The 20,863-nt window shown below is 51.1% G+C and overlaps 1 protein-coding gene across 1 annotated transcript; it reads right to left on the reverse strand.

Moving 5' to 3' along the window:
* Positions 1–526: 526 nt before the first annotated feature.
* On the reverse strand, positions 527–20,042 carry LOC101320072 (integrin alpha-D). The gene is given in 23 exon segments (XM_033840138.2): positions 527–1,232; positions 1,695–1,805; positions 3,062–3,110; positions 3,346–3,404; positions 4,445–4,576; positions 4,838–4,992; positions 5,988–6,145; positions 6,265–6,395; positions 7,080–7,289; positions 7,378–7,518; positions 7,669–7,811; positions 7,922–8,051; positions 9,331–9,404; positions 9,603–9,750; positions 9,850–9,926; positions 9,929–9,963; positions 12,399–12,544; positions 13,290–13,423; positions 16,620–16,728; positions 16,854–16,924; positions 17,060–17,164; positions 19,219–19,323; positions 20,033–20,042. Coding segments are annotated over 23 exon segments (2,547 nt in total). The 3' UTR covers positions 527–1,118.
* Positions 20,043–20,863: the final 821 nt, after the last annotated feature.

Here is a 20,863-nt window from a genome sequence, read left to right on the forward strand (position 1 = left end):
CGCTCCACGTGCTCTTCCGGAGACCTTGACTTGGGAGGGACTCGAGGGAACAGCCTCGATGGACAGGTAGGAGATGGCCCCTCCCCTCTCACCTATTAATAATTAGGGCTCTAGGCTGTAAAGGGCTTTAATATACACTGACTTCTCACAGTAACTCTGGGAGCAAGGTCTAAATTTGGTTCCACCTTCTCCAGAGGAGGAATATGAGATTCTCAGAGATTAAATGACTTAAATTCAGGCAGCTCGTCGGAGGCCCGGTGGAGACTCAGGGCTGCAGATCCTGAGGTACCACTCTTTTCCTGACACACATTCAGGGCCTCTGTGATTTCCCGCTGTCTAGAGACAATTGTGATTTCAAACACAGGATCTACAGCCCTCTGTGTAGATCTTCATGACCTAATTCTGGATTTGGAATATTTTGGTCATTCGCTATGACCACCTTTAATGGGTCTTCTGTATTAGTTGGGGGAAATTAGATGTTCCCTTTCTGGAAGCCTGGTTCTCCTAGTTTTGGGGGACCCCATTCAAGGGGGATGTTGGTTCAGACAAGCTCTGGACATTTCATTCACCTCCTAGGACAGTCAGCTCACTTGCCATTACCAAGGAGCCTGACGCCTAAGCTGAAACCCATGACCAACACACAAACACACACACACACACACACACACACACACACACACACACACACACACAACTTATTTTGCCCTCCTCTCCTGAAACTAGTCACGGCACCATTAAGAAAAGATGCTCACAGGCCCCAGTCACCTGAGAAAGAGAGAACATTTTCTGTACCCACAAGCAGCCCCTCCCCCCTTACTAGAACAGCATTCAGGTCCCTAGATTAGAGCTCTTTCATACAAGGAAACTGTGTTATAAACATCCTCATTTAATGTGACAGTTCTTATACATATGAGAATTCATGCTGGCATCATGCCCGCTTCTGTAAAAAGTGGGTCATCACTGAAGTCTGGTAGATACGTAAAAACATAAAAACCTTTCGATGCCTTGGGAAGATGGCTTAGCACCTGGCAAGTTGCTCAGGCCAGTCCAGATCTACACAGAAGTTACTCCCATGGAAGTCAGCCCATGGGGGTACAGCTAAATGGGAAAGTGGATTCTTAGGACAAAGGCTGATTGGGGGCCTCACCGCTGAGATACTCCCCATTGAATGTGACAGTGTCTTCAGGGTTGTCACCCATCATTTCTTTGTATTGACGTTTGAAGAAGCCACACTGTGAGGGGAAATAAATCAGAAAATCTGGATCAGAGGGCAGGGTAGGAAGTTGGGAGTAGGAAGAAGCTGAGACAGAAGAAGGAAGCCAAACTGACTTGTATTTGTGTGCCAGAACACTTATGTGAACAACAGCTATCACGTACTGAGTGTCTTCTCTATGCCCAGCTCAGTAGCCGTACACACCATCCACAGCAGAAAAGCAAAGATTCTGCATACCCTGGCCTCATGTCTGTCTCATTTCAGTCACTCTATGATGTAGGCATTATTTCATTTCGAAAATGTTGAAAGGGGCTCAGGGAGGTTGAGCAACTTGCCTGACATTATACAGCGAGTCAGAGCGAAAATGTGTACCTGGACCTGCCTGACTTCACTGTCTGAGTTCTCCCTGCTATACCCGCCTGTTTGTGGGAGGGCTGGGGTTGGGTGCTGGTGGTGTCAAGAGTGTGATGAAAGCACTCACCTTGTACAGTGTAGCTGTGATGAGAGCCAGTAGCAGCAGTCCTCCCACAGAGCTGCTCACAATGAGGGGGATGGGGTTATAGACCTCATACTCTTCTAGCACCATCTCCACCTGATTTGGGGATCAGAAAGTATCAGGCTGTTCGAGACTCCTCCCAGTTTCCCAATCTTTAACCCCCTCCCTTTCTTCATCAGTCTCTGCTCCAAGGGGTGAGATACAGAAGCATTCATGGGCTTAGGAACAGTTGCCTGCCTAGGGACCTCCATCCTTCCTCCCTCCAGGCTTGCAAGCCCCCCACCCAGCATCACAGATTTAGCATCAGGAGCTGTCTGATCAGCCTGGTCACTGCCTACCACACGGGGCGAGCCTGGGGCCTGTGCTCCGCAACGTTAGAAGCCACCACAATGAGAAGCCCGCGCACTGCAACAAAGAGTAGCCCCCGCTCGCCGCAACTAGAGGGAGCCCGTGCGCAGCAACGAAGATCCAACGCAGCCAAAAATAAATAAATAAATAAATAAATTTACAATAGCTATATCACAGAGCTAATAGAGTGGTTAAATAAATGTAAATACATGTAAAGTACTTAAAACAAGGCCTGGCATATCGTAAGTATATATGACTGTAAGCTCTTATTGTAAATTTCAGTGTTTTCCTGTGGATAGAAGGGGAAATTCACACATGGAATTTGGAAGGGCAATGACACTGCCTGAACCCCCTCTCTAGTTCCCCTGAAAATTGGCACAGCAGCAGCAGCAGCAAACTCTGTCCCATGGCAATATTATAAGCTTCTGATCAACCCTAAAGCCTCTGGAATTCAGCCAGGTGGGTGGGGCTCCTTGTCGTGCTCCCAGCCTGGCCCCTTCCCCAACCTTTAGAACCCAGAGCAGCAGCCCTACACTTGCCTTTCCTGTGGCCTGCTCAGCCCTGGGCTCTTAAAAACCGTCCCAACAGTTTCTCACATCTCTGCTGTCCTCTGAGTTTTGTGAGAACCTGACCTTCTCTTCACCCTGTGTGGTGACAGACCATATCCTGTTGGGCACAAGCTCCCCACTTCAGAGTGCTCAGAAAAGCCTCAGTCTTAATCTAGTAGCTTCAATTCAGCATATTCGTGTTTAGCACAAAGGCTGGAACTGGCTTCATGTTAAAGGAAGCCTGCATCTTGGAGAGAGAGAAGAGGATACACAGTGGTGGCAAAGTATGTGTGTCCCACCAGCAGGTCAGTTCGTCAGAGAAGAACCAAGAATTGTGGGATATGGTGCTATGGTATAAATATATGGCTGGTCACAAGAATCGCCATGTGGGGAATCAGAGTGGCTAGCTTAGATATCCATCCTCAAAAGAGCAGGCTGGCCTGCAGGGCGAGGTACTAGGCTTGGAGGAAGCTCCAGGGAGCTCCCCACCACCAGGGTCTGCAGGCTGAACAAGGAAGGACAAGACTGGGACAGAGACTCAAGGAAGTAGATTGGAATTGAATCAGGGGCAGGGGCAGGGCTGTGGGAACTCACGAGCTACAGGCTGATAACTGTCCAATCAAAAGCATTTCTTTGTTAGAAGGAGAGCCAAAGGGAAACACAAGGACTTCTCATCCTATGAGGATGGGAGACCCAAAAGCTTGAGTGTCTGGCTATAAAAGGAGATAGAGCTCACTCACCCTGAGAAGCTGAGGCTGACACTCAGGTCCCCTTGCCCACAATTCTTCTCAAAGGGGAGCTGCAGCAAAACAGTATATTCTCTTCCCATCCATGTCTTAATCCATCTCCAATCCCCTCATTAGGAGTACTCATCGACATTGAGTATTAGCACCCACCCTGCACCCAGCACCGTGCTAAACACTGGCAAGTAGGGCAATGAGGGAGGGGCAGTTAGAATATAAAGGGAAGATAAGAGAAGATCCTTGGCTTCAAGGAACAGAAAGCTTAGCTGAGGAGTCAAATCCAAATCACACTGGAACAACCATTCAACAAACATTATAGATTGTCCATGATGGAACAGGTTCTGGGTCAGGAAAGGTGGGAACTACAGGTGAATGGGACACGGTTCTTGCACTCAAGGAACCTTCAATACCAAAGGAGCCACAGAAGTAGACACAGATTGCTATGAGTCCAGTCACATGGTATTTGGCATGGTATCACCATGACACAACAAGAGGCCAGAGAAGAGGTGACAGATGCTGAATGTAGTGTTCAAAAGAGAGGGAGATCAGACTGGGGCTTTGGGGACTAGAGGAGATCTTTGAGGTGGAGAGAAGGCGATGTTTTCCAAATAAGAAATATGGCATGCAGGCAGGATGTAAAAATCAACTTCCAAACAATGTCTTAATCTGTTTATTATGTGCCCTTACTAGGAAAACTATGAGCAGTTCTAGGTACCTATGATCCCTTGACAGTGCCTCCTCTGAAAGAATAAGGGAATTGTAATGTGAAAATGGAAGGAAGGAAGGAAAGAAGGAAGGAGGGAAAGAAGGAAGGAAGGAAGGAAGGAAGGAGGGAAAGGAGGAAGGAAGAAAGACGACATGGATAGAAATGAGAAAAGTTGGGAAGGGTCTGCAGAATGAGAACCAGAGAGTTTATGTTGGGGTGAAGTGGATAACCAGCTGGGATGTGTGTAGGGATCCAAGCTGGGCAGGGCTGTGGTAACTGGGTGGAAGCATTTTAGATTTGAAGTGGTTGGTGGGAGCCACTGTAGGCTCTTAAGCACATGGAGACACAGTGAAAGTCAGCACACCCCTGGGACTTCATCGGAAGACTCACAGAGGCAGTGAAGCGGTCCTGTGAGCCCACAGCCAGCACAGGGCGCAGGTTCTGAGATGAGGAGGTGGGCTCCCCAACCAGGAAGAAGTTGAGTCGCAGGATGATCGGGTTCCCCACGTCCTCCACACAGTCCTGAGGGAGAAGGGGCATTCAAGAAGCCGCTCTCCTCCTCCTTACTTGCTACTACTTGGGCTTCTCCTCCGCTGCATCCATGCCCCGCTGTCCAGACAGCACCCCATCCACGCTGTGGAGCCAGGTTCCTCGGGCCCGACTTTCCCCTCTCCAGCTGCAGGCTCCCACCCTTCCCACCTCACTCAGCAGGGAGTGGAGATGCCAGAGGCTAGCCTTGGGCTCCTTCCTCCCTCTCCCTTTCCCAGAACCCAAAGTCCTCACTGGTAGAAGCAGCTTCATGGTGTCACAGTGCTCTCCCAGCCCTAGGGTTTTTCTTCGAGTCAAAGTCCAGTTCTTGGTCTCATTAGAAATGGCACGAGAAATCAGACCACCTGGGTCCAACGCCAGATCATACATGACAGAGCTTCGGACGTCACCTGAAGCAGAAGGGGGAATGGAAGACGGAAAGTGAGAGAAGCGCAAATGTTCTGTTTTCATTGTTTCATGCGATAAAGACTTGCTGAGCGCTTTCTGTGGGCCATGAACTGTACCAGGTGATGGGGATACACGTGGGGAAGGTGGAGAATTATGGTCCCTGCCCTCATAAGCTCACAGCCTAGAAACAGAGACCAGCACATAGGACATAACATCACAGCGAGATCCATGCAAGGGTGGGGTCCTCAGTGGTACCCAAGAGGGCTTGTTAACTCAGGCTGGGGGTCAGAGATGCTTTCCTGGATGGGCCTTGTCTGAGCTCCAACCTGGAGGATGAAAAGGAGTCAGGTGAAAAGCGGGGAGGAGAAAATCCCAGACTCTGGGAATAGTGGCTAAGACCAGAAGGGAGAGGGAGGTTGGCACATTAGTTAAAAAGGAGTTCCCTGGAGGTCCAGTGGTTAGGACTCTGCACTTTCTCTGCCGAGGGCCTGGGTTCAATCCCTGATGGGGGAAGTGAGATCCCACAAGCCACATGGCCAGGCCAAAAAAGAAAAGAAGTCTATGGCGTAGGGGGGAAGGGGACAAGGTGAGGCTGGAAAGGCAGAGAGGGACCAAATCATGGGGTCATTGTGGGCAAAACTTCTGGTCTTTATAAATGCAAGAAAGGGGCGGTTGAGGGGTGTTAAACAGTGTTTAGGACCAATCGCTGTAGTTCCCTGTGGAGAGTGCAGGGGGCGTGCAAGAATAGCCGTGGGCACAGCTCAGAGTGGGTGGGAAGGCGAAGCCTGTCCTCGAGGAAGGCGGTGGAGAGAGCAGACCTCGGATGTGTCCTGGAGACAGAACCTAGAGGCCCGGGTGTGGGAAGAGGGAGGGAGGAGGACAGCTGGGTGGACATGGAGGTGAGATATGGGTTCCTGGGCTCATTCTGTCCTGAGGATATAGGGCTGGGGGCCTCTCGGGGGCAGTGAGGGTCTGGGTCTACCAGGAGGAAACTCACCTAGCTGGTCCTGTGAGCTTTTGTGGATAGTGAGACAGACTGTGGCGTCCCCAGCTTCCAGGGCGGTGGGCAGCTCTTCCCAGCACTGGTACACAGACTTTGTCACCTCCGGGGGTGTGAATCTCATAGCCACTTCCACGTTCAGCACCGGCAGGCTCCTGAGGGTGCATGGGGGGCTGAGGGCGGGCCTCTGGCCCCCAGAAGGAGAACAAGGGAGGGGGCAGCTTAGTGAATCAGACACAAGGGGCAGGCAAGGGGAGAGTAGGGGAGTTTTCACCTGAGCAGCAGCGCGTGCCCCTTGGCCCCGACGGCCAGGTCCACCAGTCCATCCTGGGTGAGGTCCTGACCCCCGCTCAGTGAATGCCCGAAATACTGGAGCCTGGGGGAGAGCTGGGAGCCTGCAATCCACTGGCCAGGGAAGGATAAAAGCAGTGCAAATCAAGGAAAGGGGATTGGAAAGGTTGGGGAAGAAAGATTTGGAAAGGACACTGAGTAGAGAAGTTGAAGAGCGGGGAGGAGGGAGAGCAAGCAAAGTGAGGACCCCACAGTCCACAGGCAGAGAGGAGAGCACTTTGGGTCCAATGAGCACCACGAAGGTGCAGGCCAATGACAAAATCAAAGCGTAATGATGGGAGCATAATAGATTCATTTATTCATCGTTTACACGTTGATTCATAAATTACGTATGTTCATTCATAAATATTTGAGGAATGGAGTGCTTAGTGCTCTCACGGAGTTATCTTTACAAGAAGCCAATAGAATTTGCTCATCCTTTCATAGAAGGAAACCAGGGCTCACAGAGGCTAAATCGGTCACTTGACTGAGGCCATGCAGCTCACAGGGCTGGTCAGGGATTTGACCTGGGGCCTGTGATCTCTTAACTACTAAGCTGCCCACACACTCTGAAGTCTGGAGGCAAAGGAGAGAAAAGAGAATTGTGCTTAGCTGGGCCTGGGGAAATTCAGGAAAGTAAACCACTGAAAGCAGGAAGGGAATGGTCACTGCCGAGGCCGGTGACAGGAGGCGGCATCAGGCGAATCTACGACAGCGGGGAGGAGGCGAACAGAAGAGGCTGAAGCAGAGGGGCCTCACCTGGCTGTGGGCGGGGCTGATGCCCAGTCCCGAGGTTCCGTGAAACAGGTAGACAGCACCCCGGTTCTCCTGCTCTCCCGGGGCCCCGATGGCCACGTCCGTCAGCCTGTCCCCGTTCACATCCCCCAGCACCGTCAGAGCTGCCCCAAAGCGGCCCCAGGGGTGGCCTGGCTCCCCTCGCAGGACAGCACCACACTGCCGCTTAGCCCTCTGCAGAACACAAACAGTGTCAGGTCCCACCCCAGGTGACCCCTCCACACCCAGACCCCACCCAGCCCGGGTCTCATCAGCCACTCACCCCCCGGGGAAAGGGGCACACGGACACCTGCCCGCCCCGGCTCTGCTCATAGTAATGGGGGGCCCCGATGAGGACCAGGTCGGAGCTGCCATCTCTGTCCACGTCCACGGAGCTGAGGGAGGCCCCGAAGTAGGAGCCGATCTGGAGGGCAGAGCGTGGAGTCATCCTGCGTACCCCTGCACCCACGCTGGGCCAGGTCCCGCCTCTCCCCGGATACCGGCCCCTCCCTACTGGGTCCCGCACTCCCTTCATCTCCCTCTCTGTCCCTGGAGACCCTCCTCCACACCCAACCTGGGTCCCTGTGACTTCAGCCTTCAGCCTCCATTGCCCGGACACCTGCGTGAAGATGACAACCTTCCCGGTGTGCTGATGGCGGGGGGCCCCCAGGACCAGGCTGTGTACCCCCTTCCAAACGGCCAGCTCTGTGGAGTAACCTGAGGGGACCAGGCCTCAGCACAGAGGCTTCCACTCCCCACCCCCGGGCCCCTGCCCTTCCCAGGCAGCCCGTCTCCCACCCGGCCCTCCGACCACAGCCTTGCCTCACCCAGGTAAGAGTCACTCATGTCCGCGTGCTCCTGAGACACGTGGATGAAGGTGGGGCTCCTATTTTCGGGGTACAGGAAGGCACCTCCAGACCAGCTGAAGCTCCCCACAGCCCCCAGAACTGGTCCATCCTGGGAGGAAAGGATTCCAGAGCAGGTGGGAAGAAGAAGAAGACAGCCTATTCAGAAGCAATGGCTGCCACTGACTCCGCCCATCATGTGGAATTCTCTTTGCTCTTCCCTGGCTCTCACCAGCAGCCTCCGTGTCCCTGATTCCTACATCTCTCAGTCCGTCCCCACTGCCGCCATCACGGTCACCCCAGCGCCTCTCACCCACTGCCCTTCCTGCCTCCTAGCTTGCTTTCCTCTGTTTCATCTACTGCCCCAGAGTTGGGTTTCTTCCAACCCAAACGTGCAGCCACCACCCTGCTGGCAAACCATGGAGGCTCACTGCCCACCAGCTCCTGAGGGTGGCATTTAGGATCCTTCCCAGTCGAGCCTGCGCAGTGACACTCTGTTCCAAAATACACCAAGCCTCTGGCCTGGACGCTCCTCTCTCCTCTTTCTGGGACGCAGCTCCTCTCTCTGGAAGAGTCAGCCTCTAAGTCAGCTCTGCGAGGTCTTCCTAGGCTCCCTCAGGAAGGGATTGGCATTTCCTCCTCTGAATGCTTATTGCCTTTGCAAACTTTTGCTTATGGCTAATTTAGGACATTAACAGTTGAAAGAAATGTGTAATGAATCCGTAAGAACCCGTGACCCAGCATCAGTGATTAACTCATGACAAACCTTGTTCCACGTCTACGTCCCCCTCAATTGCCCTCAAAGTTATTCTGAAGCAAATCTCTCTGGATATTTTGAACACACATCTACTTTCAGACAATTGTCTGTCTATATTGTCACTTCTTTGGTCTGCACGGGCTGGTCTTTCCCATCTCTCCCACCCTCTCTCCGCGCTGCCCCTAGCTCACTCTGCTCCAGCTGTGCTGGCCCTTCTATCTCTCTCGTACAGTAACCTTGTTCCTGACTCAGGACCTTTGCACTTGCTTTTTCCTCTACCTGGAGCAATCTCTCGCCATATTTTTCCAGGCCTCGCCCTTTCTCATCATTCAGCCTCAGCTGTTACTCCTTAGGCCTCCTCTGACACCTCTCTTTCTCTATCCCAATGCTTAGCACAACCTGAAAGTCTTTCGTTTGTTTGTCGTTTGTCACCGCCTCCCACTAGTTATGCGATCCAGGAGAGGAGGAACCTCTGCTATCCTGTTCTCTGTACCTACATACACTGCCTGTGTGTCTCTCCCGGACTAGATGGTGAGCTTGAGGACAGGGTCTGCGTTCTTGTTTATTCTGGTTCCCAGCTCCCAACACAGGGCTGGTGCCTGATACTCGTTAATCGAGCACACACTCCACTCACCGTTGTGAGGACGGAACTGAAGCCTTCTTGAGACATCTCATGCTGGAAGGAGCGACTTGTCTTTGACTGCGTTCCTGTGGGCAAACAGGTCAATCGGGCTCCCGGAGACCTTGAGACCATGAAGATTCAGAGCAGAAAGAGGAGAATGTGGTCTGGGGCTTGGGTTCTGGGGAACAATTTGGGGTGAGCTATGAGCAGGGTGAACCTTCAGGACTGAGGGGCACAACTCGCGACTCTTTCAATTCCGAGACCCAAGGTCATGCCCCATTTACCCTCGACTGCAAAGATCTCCTGCAGCTGCTTCTGGGTGTTGCTGAGTGCCGCTAAGTTGTCCACCTTGAACACATGGTCCTCCGAAGGCACTGAGCCAATGATGTTCAGCTCCTGCCTTGTAGTGGGATCCTGGAAAGCATCTCCCACCTGTGGCAGAGAGGCAGCCGAGGAGGAGGAGCCAGCCAGCCCTTCTGCCTGGGGGAGGTGCAGGCTGAGTCTGGGGGAGCCATGAGGAAGGGGACGCACCCCAACGGCATAGCGGACGATGCGGGCTCTGTCTGCCTGGGGGATGACGTCGCTGTATTTCAGGGGGTCTTGGAAGTTTTACGGGCCCCATTCTTACTGCGAAATAGTTCTTTCCTATCGAGGAAGAAAAGGGGGGTGATTCTACTGAGATTCTGGGAAGAAATCATTTGCAGCACTAGAAGCTCCTCTGGAAAGACTGGGGAGTCCTGGCGCCCTGAGACTCAGGTATGTTAAGACATGGATACATACTGACAATCATTAGTGAGACTGAGAACAAAGGTACTCATATTCCTTGTTCCTAAAGTTCCATCCACTACAGAACCTCATTCCCAGGAGGCAACAAGGCAAGTTACTTCACCTCTCTGCGCCTTTGCTTCTCTCCATGCAAGATGAGAGCAATAATTGTACCATAGCTGGTCTCCAAAGATGGCCCCCCGTGAGCCACGCCCGGTTCCTTTCCCGTATTGAGCCCGGCCTGTGACTCCCTTTAATCAGCAACATGCAACAGAAGTGACCCTGTGCCAGTTATGGAACTAAGAAACCTTGGTAGCTTTTGCACTTTGCGGAGCCCTGAGCCGCCATGAGAGAAGTCTAGCCAACCTGTTAGAGGCACCCCGTGCAGCGGCCACATGAAGAGAGAGGCCCAGCCTCCCCAGCTGAGCCCAGCCTTCCAGCCAATCCTGCCAAGGCAGCAACCACGTGGATGAAGCTCTCATAGTCCAGCCTCAGGTGCCACGTGGCCACAGCCACGTGAGAGACCCCACCTGAGAAGAGCTGAGCCCCAGGATCATGAAAAGTAGTAACAAAAGGGGCGTTGTTTAAGCCACTAAATTTGGGAGCGGTTTGGCAGGCAGCAATAAATAACTGAGACAAATAGTATCAGGTTATCCTGAGGGTCAAATGAGGTGAAGCTTTTCCAACAGTGACTGGCCTACAGGTAAGCATTAATTCTATGGTAGCTATTACAAATGATTAAAAATGTAACATATATGTTCATGCAGTTCTACAAACTCAGAATAAACACACACAAACACACACACACACACACACACACACATATGCACCAAATAACATACACACACCAGATATAATACTGAAGCAGCCTAAATGTCCCATGTTAGGGAAGGGGTTTAGCAAATCATGACCCAGCCCCTTGGTGGAAAAGTACACAGCCATTTCAAAGGAAAACAATAAAAGCTGTAGAGAAGCATGGAACAGGTTTATGGAACAGATGGAAAAAAATGGCAGGATGAAGATAGTTTCTGCCCTGATTGTGACTATATAAAATATGTCTAAATAAAGACAAGGATGGAAATGACACTGTGCTTTTTGAGAGTAGGATTTATTTATTCATTTGTACTTATTCTTTCTTGTTGCCAAAATACTGCAAGATGGTTGGCTAGAGGAACTGTAGGTAATATTTCTTTTTTTTTTTTCAAAACTTTCCTTAATGTTGTTGCCTTTTTGTCTTTTTTGTAATGAAACTTCTAAAAGAAAAAAAAAAACAAAACACAGCAACCACCCAGTCAGTGGCAGAGCTGGGCTTGGCTCTAGGGAGCAGGGAGGTGATGGGAGAGGATGGATTTTGATGAGAACTACACCATCGCCCACTGCTGGGAGGAGCTTTAGGGACTGGGAGAGATGCCTCTCCTGTGTGACTTTCAACTCAAGAGACAGAGGCTTTCTTCCTGGTTGTCCAGTCCCAACAGGTCAGTGTTCAAGGCAGAAAAGCCACCCAAAAGTAAAGAGAGTGCCTTTGGAGAGATCATCCCTTTTTCAATATTTCTCCAGCACCATCCCCAGGGCAGTGCCCAAGGGTGTGCAGGAAGTCAAGGATCCCAGACATTCTACCCAGTTTTTTCCCATGGGAACCACACATTCCACTGTGGTCCCACGACCTAAGCCATTTTCTTCCTGGACCACCTAGCCCCCAGTTCTGGGCAGGCACATGGTACATAGAGACTTGAGTGGATGAGGGATGAGAGGATGAAGGGATGAAGGGAGCTGAGTGGGGAGAAAGGCACAAAGAAGACACTTGGAAATAATTCCTGAGCCCCTTCCAGGGAGGTAAAGAGGAGCTGCACCATTTTTTGGATAAAATCCCCAACCATTTATCTCGCACTTCTTGTGCGGAAACACCTCACCCATGTTATCTCGCTTAATCCTTCTAACCAAGTTGTGAGTTTTTCCTCATTGGACAGTTTCCTGAGACTTAGAAAGAGTCAGTAACTCCAAGGGTGGCCCGGGTAGCTAGCGGAGAGCCAGGATGGGAACCGAGAAGCAAAGCCCAGGTGGGCTCAGGGTCCAGCCAAGCCAAAGCCAGGCAAAGGGGAAACACGCTGCAGAGGAGTCCCGCCCTAGATCAGGGGATGGCAATGAGCGATGGGACCAGAAACACTCCAGGGAGGACTCTGCCTGCAGCCCCCTCGCTCCCCTGTGAGCCCCTTTCCCCAGAGCCTCCCTCAACCTCTAAGAAGGGCTGTGCAGACCCAGCAGTAGGTAGCAGTGAGGTGGCAGCTCATTCACAGGCAGCATGGGGCGGAGCTTACACCACTGTCTGGGTGCCTGTGGCTGTGAACGTCAGGCCACTCAGTTGGACGATGGGATCCACCAGGCTCTGAGGGCTCCGGCTGGTCTGAAATTGGCTGAAGGTGAAGTGGGTCTTCACAAGGTTTGAGTATTGCATCAGCAAGAACTGTGAAGGCCAAGAAGAGGGCCCTGGGGCTCAGGAGTTGTTTTTTAGGAAGTTTTTTATTTTGGAATAATTTTGTATTTACAAACCATGCTCCATGTGATTTTGAGGCCCGACAAATATATACTGAGACCCAGAAAAAAATAAATGGCCCCAAAAGAAAACTGGAAAATCAAAACCAAATAATGTTTCTTTCATAGTTTACAAAGAATAGCCTTGCCAACCACAATATTTGTTAAACTTAGGTTTTTTTAAAAAATTTATGATACATGAAATCAATTTGTAGGTTATATTTCCTTGCTTCTCAAGAATTTGTATATATATATATATATATATATATACACATACACACACACACACACTGGTTACTGGGAAGTAAAATAATAAGATAAAGAAATTGTGAGTTACATGGAAAACATAATAAAGAAATCATCATTTGGCCAAGTTACCTTCAGTCAAATATCACAGTAAGTTGATTTGATAATCCTTTCAATGTATTTAAACAGCAAAAACGTTGTATTTCCTGTGGCATGCAGGGACATAGTACATGTGATGGGGGTACCTCCTCAGGTTAGGGCTCAAATCGGCCCTGCACTGGGACCATACCTTGACCTTGGACCCTGGCCTCCTCATGGCACAAGTCCACTGAGCCAGTCCCCAGCAATGCCAGGCCCCCTCCCAGGTTGGCCCTCCCAGAGGTAGACCCTCCCTGATCCCAATCCCCAGGCCTCGGGGGCCCAGCCTTCACCAGTGTGTGGGTGCCCTTGTACTGGTCCATCACGGCTCTGACAAAGTTCTTCATCCGTTCAAAGTCATTTCGGTCAATGCTGCCAGAGCCGTCAATCAGGAAGACAACGTCTATCTCTTGATTTGGACACTCTGCAGAGAGGGAGGGAGGAATCAGAAATGCATGGGCAGGTCCCAGCCACTTCCTGGGACCCAGAAACCCTTTCTGCTCCACAGAGCCAGGGGGCCGTCCTTGGCGTAGGGATGCCAAGACCCCCTGGCCCACCCAGTTTCTGACGCCCTCCAATGAGGAGGTCCAAATCTGTTGGCCAAGTCCCTTCTCCCTTCAGCAGAATCCCTGTTGCTCCCCTCCCTCCACAAGGCCTACAAAAGGGGAGGAAGAAGTAGAGGGTGGGGCCCGGGTGGGTTCCTAACTCATTTAGTCAACGAATATTTATTGAATACACCACCAGGGATACTGTGGGGCTCAGTGGAAGGCAATTTAGCGAAGCGGTTCAGAATGTGCATCCTGGAACCAGCATGCCTGGGCTCGAATCCCACCTCTTCCCACCTCTTAGTGGTGAATGCAGGCAAGTTACATAACTTCACTGGGCTTCAGTTTTCCCCATCTGTAAAATGGGTGATAGTAGTGCCTACCACATGGGATTATTGCAAAGATAAAAAGAATGAATATGTACATAAAGTGCTTAAGACAGGGCCTGGCACCCCATGAGGGGTAACTGTTATCACCATCATCACCACATGCCAGGCATTGTTCTAGGCCCAAGGACACACCTGCAGCGGATGCTAAGGTGTGCCACCAAGACCTGCCCCCCACCAGGATGGAGGCGCTCATTCCCAGCTGCAGGAAGTTGGCGTTGATGGCTTCCAGCAGAGTTCCTCCCTAAGTGTCACCCCACTCAAAAGGGAGGTGCCTTGCCCAAGGTCACCTCCTGCTCCTGCGGGCAACCCATATCCGGCCATGCTCTGAGCTCTCCGTGGGGCAGCTGAGGCCTCTCACAATGTACCCTCTCCGTCTGCCAAGTCCTGCTCCCCTCACACTCTCATAAGGGTTGCTCCCGAGAACATTCCCAGGTGAGCCTCTAAGTCTATCTCTGGGGAAAACGGATTGAAGACCATAGCTTTAAAAAAGATCTCGTGGGCTTCCCTGGTGGCACAGTGGTTGAGAGTCCGCCTGTCGATGCAGGGGACACGGATTCGTGCCCTGGTCCGGGAAGATCCCACATGCCGTGGAGCGGCTGGGCCCGTGAGCCATGGCCGCTGAGCCTGCGCGTCCAGAGCCTGTGCTCTGCAACGGGAGAGGCCACAGAAGTGAGAGGCCCGCATACGGCAAAAAACAAAAAACAAAACAAAAAGATCTCGTCCCTGCCCTTGTGGAGTCCACACCGTAATGGAAAGACACATCATACGTAAATGAACAAAAAAAACATTTCAGGTTGTCCCCAGACTTACATAGGGGCTTGTGGCCTGCGTGCAAAACCCGGTTGATGCCTCCACCAGCACCCCACATCCTGTGTTGGTCCCAGGGTGCTGGGAGATCAGACCACCGCAGCTATGAGGTGTGATGCTGAGCTGTGGTACCCTGCCTCAGGGCACTGAAGCAGAATGCCTTCTCCCATCTCCTCACTCCTCACCCATCCCACCTACTCAACCAACATCACCAGTGCCCAGAAGAAACGGAAGATCACTTCCCTCCCTGCTTCCTTGAAGACCAGGAAATCCAGCCACCGACACAGCAGGCCAAGAAGCCCTCAGGTGCTCCCCTTCTCACCCTTGATCTGTCCCCGACAGCTGGGTAGCTGGCGTTCCCTGCCACCACGTCTTGTACTTGGGCCCACATTTTTAGCTGCATCACAAAACCACCCCCACATGCTCTCTCAGACTAGGCCTGGGGCCAGCACCCTCGCAATGTTACTTCTGTTTCTTGCTTCTTTTATTGCATCCACTGGGCTTCCCATAGCAGGCAGCTGGCTGTAGCTGAATGGCCTTCTGAAAAAGAACTGAGCCAATCAGGCAAGGTTGGCTCAAGCTCTGGGCTCTGCCACTTCCTAAAGTGGAAACTCATCTCTCTGAGCCTCAGTTTTCTCTCTCAAATGGGGATCATCCTGGGCTCCACAAGGATCTTGAGAGGATGCTATAAGGTGATGCACACCCAGAACCCAGTACCCAGTACCGCCTGGCACACAGTCTTGCCAAATCTATTCAAACCTGCCTCGTCTGGACCAGTTTTACACATCTGTGTCCCATTTTCATCAAGCATCCCACCTCATGAGCCCCAGAAACATCTAGGAAAAGACATTTACCATCTAGTAAATGTCTGGCTGCACAGACATCCCAGGTGGGGCCTGGTACCCACAAGAGTCTTTTCCACTCTCTCTGTCCCCTCTATAGACTCTGCTCTCACAATTTGATCTGGGGCCTCTTTCTGCTGCTGTTTCGCTTTCTGCTAAAAGCCCACCAAGGCTGGCGTCATGGTTTCTCTGGTTCACATCATGCCTTGAGTGGTCCCTGGATCTCATTTGGGGCCCACTATTCCCTCTGATGCCACAGATGGGCCAGTTCATCTGTATCTTCCTCCTAGACGGAACACATGGTCTTCAGCTAGAAAATCAGTCATAATGGCGATCACATACATGTGCCAGAAAGGAGTCTAAGCACTTTATGTGTATTAAATTTTTTAATCCTAATAGCCACCTTGATTATTAAGCTCCATTTTACCAATGAGGAAACTAAGGCCCAGCGAAAGAAACCACTTGCCCAAGGACACAGAAGATGAACTTGTAAAGACAGACTCTCAGAGAGAAGCCACGGCAGGGCCCCCAGTCACCATTCTCTGTGGATGACATCAGTGCTGCAAAACTGTGCCTCACACTCCCCATGGCTGGGTCATTTGCTCCCCTTGGAAGGGGAGGAGTGAGTCTGGGGGCGGTCCTGGCAGTTCAGCAGTGAATGACCCAGGACTGCTTCCCTCTTGGATTCTTGGATCTATCGTCCTCACCACACATTTTCACCCCCCCAAGGCCCTTCCTCTGGAAACCAGGAGGCATCCCTGCACCTGTTGGCAAATGTAGGGCCCTCATGCCTCCTGCAAGAGCTGGACTCCCTCCTGCCCCATCAGAGCCATTACCGCTTGGCCGGCTTAGGGCTCCTGCCATGAGCTACCCCTCCTGCCAGGCCAGCCCATGCCCCCAGCCCCTCCTGTGCTTGCTGAGGCCTCTGGGAAGGGACCTGCACACAGGAGGCCCAAGAGGCCGAGACCCAGGCTTCATGTTCTGCACGCATGAGTGCCAGCACGTGCTCCACGTGGAACTGCTGTCTCTAGGGGACCTTAGGGTGGCGGGGGCCGTCCAGGTGATCTGCAGGTGGCAGCCCAGCAGGAGGCAAGCGCTTTTTGCATACATGTTCTCCCCACAGGCTCTGTGCATGGTCGGGCCACAGGCCTGGGGACAGAGGCCTGTGTGGGCGAGGGGGCCCCCAGAACGCTTCCCCTCCTTCTCGCCCAGCCTCAGCCTCCTCTGGCCCCTGTTCCTCCCTTGAGACCCTCCTGGGACCCAGAAACCCTCACCAGCAGCCAGGAGAGCTCGGTGGAGGCCACCAGGGACAGGCCCAAGGACGTGTTCACGGCCTCTGGGGGTGCTGAGAGGACAGACACACAGGGTCACACTCAAGGGCACACCCTCGTTTGGGGCGACAGTCCGAGCTGGAGGCTGAGGAGGGGGCGGTCTGGTGTAGGAGGGTTGAAGACCCTGATTCCTGGGGCGAGTCACTCACTATTCAGCAAGATGGGCCGACACAAGCCGGTGGCAGACAGGCAGTCGTACAAACGTCCTGTTTTGTTGACTGCGACCACCTCCAGGGGGGCTCCCACCACGAGTCCGGAGGCACAACCAGGACAGACACGGGTTGGGGCACAAGGCGCTTCGGGTGAAGAAGTGCCACGGGGAAGTGAGACTTCATGAGGGGAGCTCTTGGCTTCGGCCACATGTGAGGCTATTAAAAATCAAGGCCCCCCAAAAAAAAACCAAAAAAAAAAACCAAAAAAAAAACCAAAAAAAAAAAATCAGGGCCCGAGTCTAACCCACGTATGTTGAAAGGCCGCGCTGGGCTTTTTGTTTATTTGTTTGTGTATGTGTGTGTGTATACATAAATATATGTGTGTTTGTGTATGCAAATGGTTTGTGTGTGTGTGTGTGTGTGTGTGTGTGTATTTTAACATTCACCCAAAATAATACTATTCAGAACAAAAACAGCATTTCCCAGCCACAGGTCAGCGCAATTTGTTTCCTAGGAGCCGTCATTCGGAGCCACCCAAGAAATAAGTCACCTCAAATAGAAAAAGCGGAAAAATGTCCCGAAGCCATAAGCTTTTGAAACCAAATAGATAATTCTGTAATTAATTGGACAATTTAAATATAAGATAAACAATTTAAATTGGACCATTTTAAGCAGCTGTATCAGAAGTCACATCTATGTCTGCAGTCATATAAATGCACCCATTTATTTGCAAAATTCCTTGAGAGGAAAGAATTTTTTAATTTGGAAAATTGTTCTCACTACCAACAACCTCGCTACTCAGATGAGGAAACTAGACAAATACTAGTGTACTTTAACTAATTAGCCAAGCAAGTCTTGTTAAATTGTCATTTAACAAGATTCCTTCTAGAGAGTCATTTCTTTTATGGAAACCTGAAATCCCTGTTTGTCTAAGGCTTGAGGATGAAACTGAATCAGATGCTGGAGATGCAGCCGTTTGGGACCTGCTGGCACAAATGTGTGAATCAACTTTTAGTCTTAGACTATTGATCTGCATGTCTTTCTTCACCCTCCAATTCCTTAGACGTGGGCTCAGTCTTCCCGTATTTGGGTAACAACTCAGCAGAAACAAGGAAAAACAGTAACTTTGTAGCAATCAGAATATCATCCAATATATATTATTTACTTTACTGTAAATACTGGTGAACAGCAGTCAATCAAGAGTTTTATATTCATTTTTTTTAAAAAATAGGGCCCCAACACAAATTGGTGGTGATGGTAAGTGGGACAGAGGCTCTCTTTGGATTTGTTCAGTGTTGTGTGATCGGGAGAGTCCCAAGGGAACCCACGCGCGAGGGGGCTGGAGAGGTTCTACATCTTGATGTAGGTGGTGTTTACCTGGGTACACACATATGAAAAATTCATTGAGTTGGATTTGGGATTTGTGCATTTCAGTCTCTGTGTTATATTTCAACACAAACAAACAAAGAAAAAAAAAACTCTGGCTCCTGGCACTTGCTTCCACATCCCCAGCCTGCCAGCAGGGTGAGGAAGGAGGAGGGATGTACATTTAGAACCCAGTGGCCTCTGTGCGCTCCCTCTTGGCCAAGTGAACTGTCCTGTGCTCTCAGGCTCTTTGCCAATGCCACCTCCTCTGTGAAGTCCTCCTGGAATTCCCTCCTGGGTTTGAGGTCTCCCTTCTTCTGCCTCCCAGACTTTGGCTACGCTTGCATCACACTGTGACTTCAACTCCTTGGGTCCCTGTCTCTGGGACCCAAGAGTGTGCACTTCTGGAGGGAGGGCAGGTATATAATTTGCTGGTCCCAGTGCAAAATAAAAATGCGGGGTCTCTTGTCATTGGAAAAAAGTGTTTCCCCCTTTCTTCTGCAGTGCCTCCCTCTCTGCCTGTCCTGGTGTTTCCTATTTGCTATTTGGTGTCACACTCCTTCATGCACGGGGATCCTCACAGGGCCAGCACAGACTCTTAAGGACTGGGCAGGCTGGGCACGGCTGACCCTGTCCTTGCCCAGCTCATGCCAGGGGTCAGTAGTCAGTGGTGTCATGTACAGGCTCCTCGCCCATGCTGCCCTTCCTCCAGGGAACCTCCTGGGCTGCCACATGCAGCCACCTGCCTGCAGGCCAAGGGAGTGGAGCTGGGGAAGTGGGCGGAGCCTACCTAGATCTGCCAAACTGGACCACGCTCTGCCCAAAGCCGGCTCCATCCTCTTGGAAGACCATGGGCTCCTCCACATCCAAATTGAATCCATGATAAGAAGCCAGGACTGAGGAATTTGGGAAGGGGAGGTGAAAGGGACAGTCAGAGAAGCCCCTTCTCCTCTGGACCCCTGACTTCTTGGGATCTTGATACCCACCCTGCATAGCCTTGGTTCCCCATCTGCCCGGGAGAAGGGCATTCTTTCCTTCTTTGTTTCCTGGTTGCCTTCTGTGTGGCTCCCATCTCTTACCCTCCATCAAAAATAGTCAAATCACAATGCAACGGGCAACAATCCAGAGAAATGCCCCGTCATGGGCACTTCAAATACATCCACAATCTGAAATTAGGCCAGTCACCTCCTGATAGCTTAGATCAGGAATGTCCTTTAAAGATAAAGTGACCGTACATTTACTGTCTAAACTGGGACGTTCTGAGAGTGGAAGGGGCACCATTAATAATTACACCAGGGATATTGGGACTGCCCCCAGGTCATCCACTTAAAAACTGTCGTGCCCCATCTTCTCGTTATGCAGAGACCCTGAGATCCAGATTGGGGAACAGACTTAGAATTCTGAGATTAATTATTTGTCATTATGTGTTCTCCATGTCCCCGTCCCTGGTGCCAGGCTCTAGGAGGGCAAGGACTACTACATCTCTCTTGTCTTGGTGCCTGGGACAGTGCCTGGCCCTTAGCAGGGGACATGTATTTGCTGACTGACCCAGAACTGCACAGCAAGTCACTGGCACAGCCAGGAGTCCAATTCACTCTCACCAACCTTGACTCATCGACGTCCCCCTTCCCAAAGGCTAAGCTAGAAAGCCTCAGGGAAGACCCCCTACATTTCAAGGGCTTTTTCCAAACCCCCCCCCCGCCCCGCATTTGTCAACCCCAAACACAATCCATTGCTTGGAACTGGGATGTTCAGAATCATTAATTGGTGTCAGGAGTGGGGTATGCTAGAAAGGCCCTGGCTCATGGTAACAGGTGGTTTAAGAAGAAAAAGGTAAAAGGGCAGGGAAAGACAAACCCTTGATCCCTGGATGGCATTCATCCTATGAAACTACAACTATGCTGCAATCTGTTACTAAAGGTAAAATTTACTAAATAAAGTTTAGAAATAATAGTAGCCCGACTCCCAGGGAGTTGGCTCTTGGATCTATAAGGAAATGCAAAATAATAAGCATGCTAAACATACAGCCCCTTGATGATTATTATCCATAATAGCTAAAATGAAATTAAAAGAAAGTGTGGGTTGGGCCTTGATGCTAAACCAACCTCAGATTTAGGTGAGTCTGAGCTATGGCCACTAGCCTCAAAGACATACCTCAAGGAAAAAATTGTGCAGGATGTTAAGAACAACAGGCCCGGGGAATTCCCTGGAGGTCCAGTAGTTAAAATTCCGTGCATTCACAGCAGGGGGCGCAGGGTCGATCCCTGGTTGGGGAAATAAGATCCCATCTGTATCTCCCAGGCCATTGCTAAATGGGGTGTAACATTTCAGACTGCTGGATTCGTCGTCAAAAACTCTGATCTGTCCATTATGCTAGAGAACCCCTGGTCCCTTTCCCTGTCTCTGGTTAACAACACAAGTTTGGAGAACTTTGCA

This window comes from Tursiops truncatus, chromosome 15 (assembly GCF_011762595.2).
Source record: "Tursiops truncatus isolate mTurTru1 chromosome 15, mTurTru1.mat.Y, whole genome shotgun sequence".
Taxonomy (NCBI): domain Eukaryota; kingdom Metazoa; phylum Chordata; class Mammalia; order Artiodactyla; family Delphinidae; genus Tursiops; species Tursiops truncatus.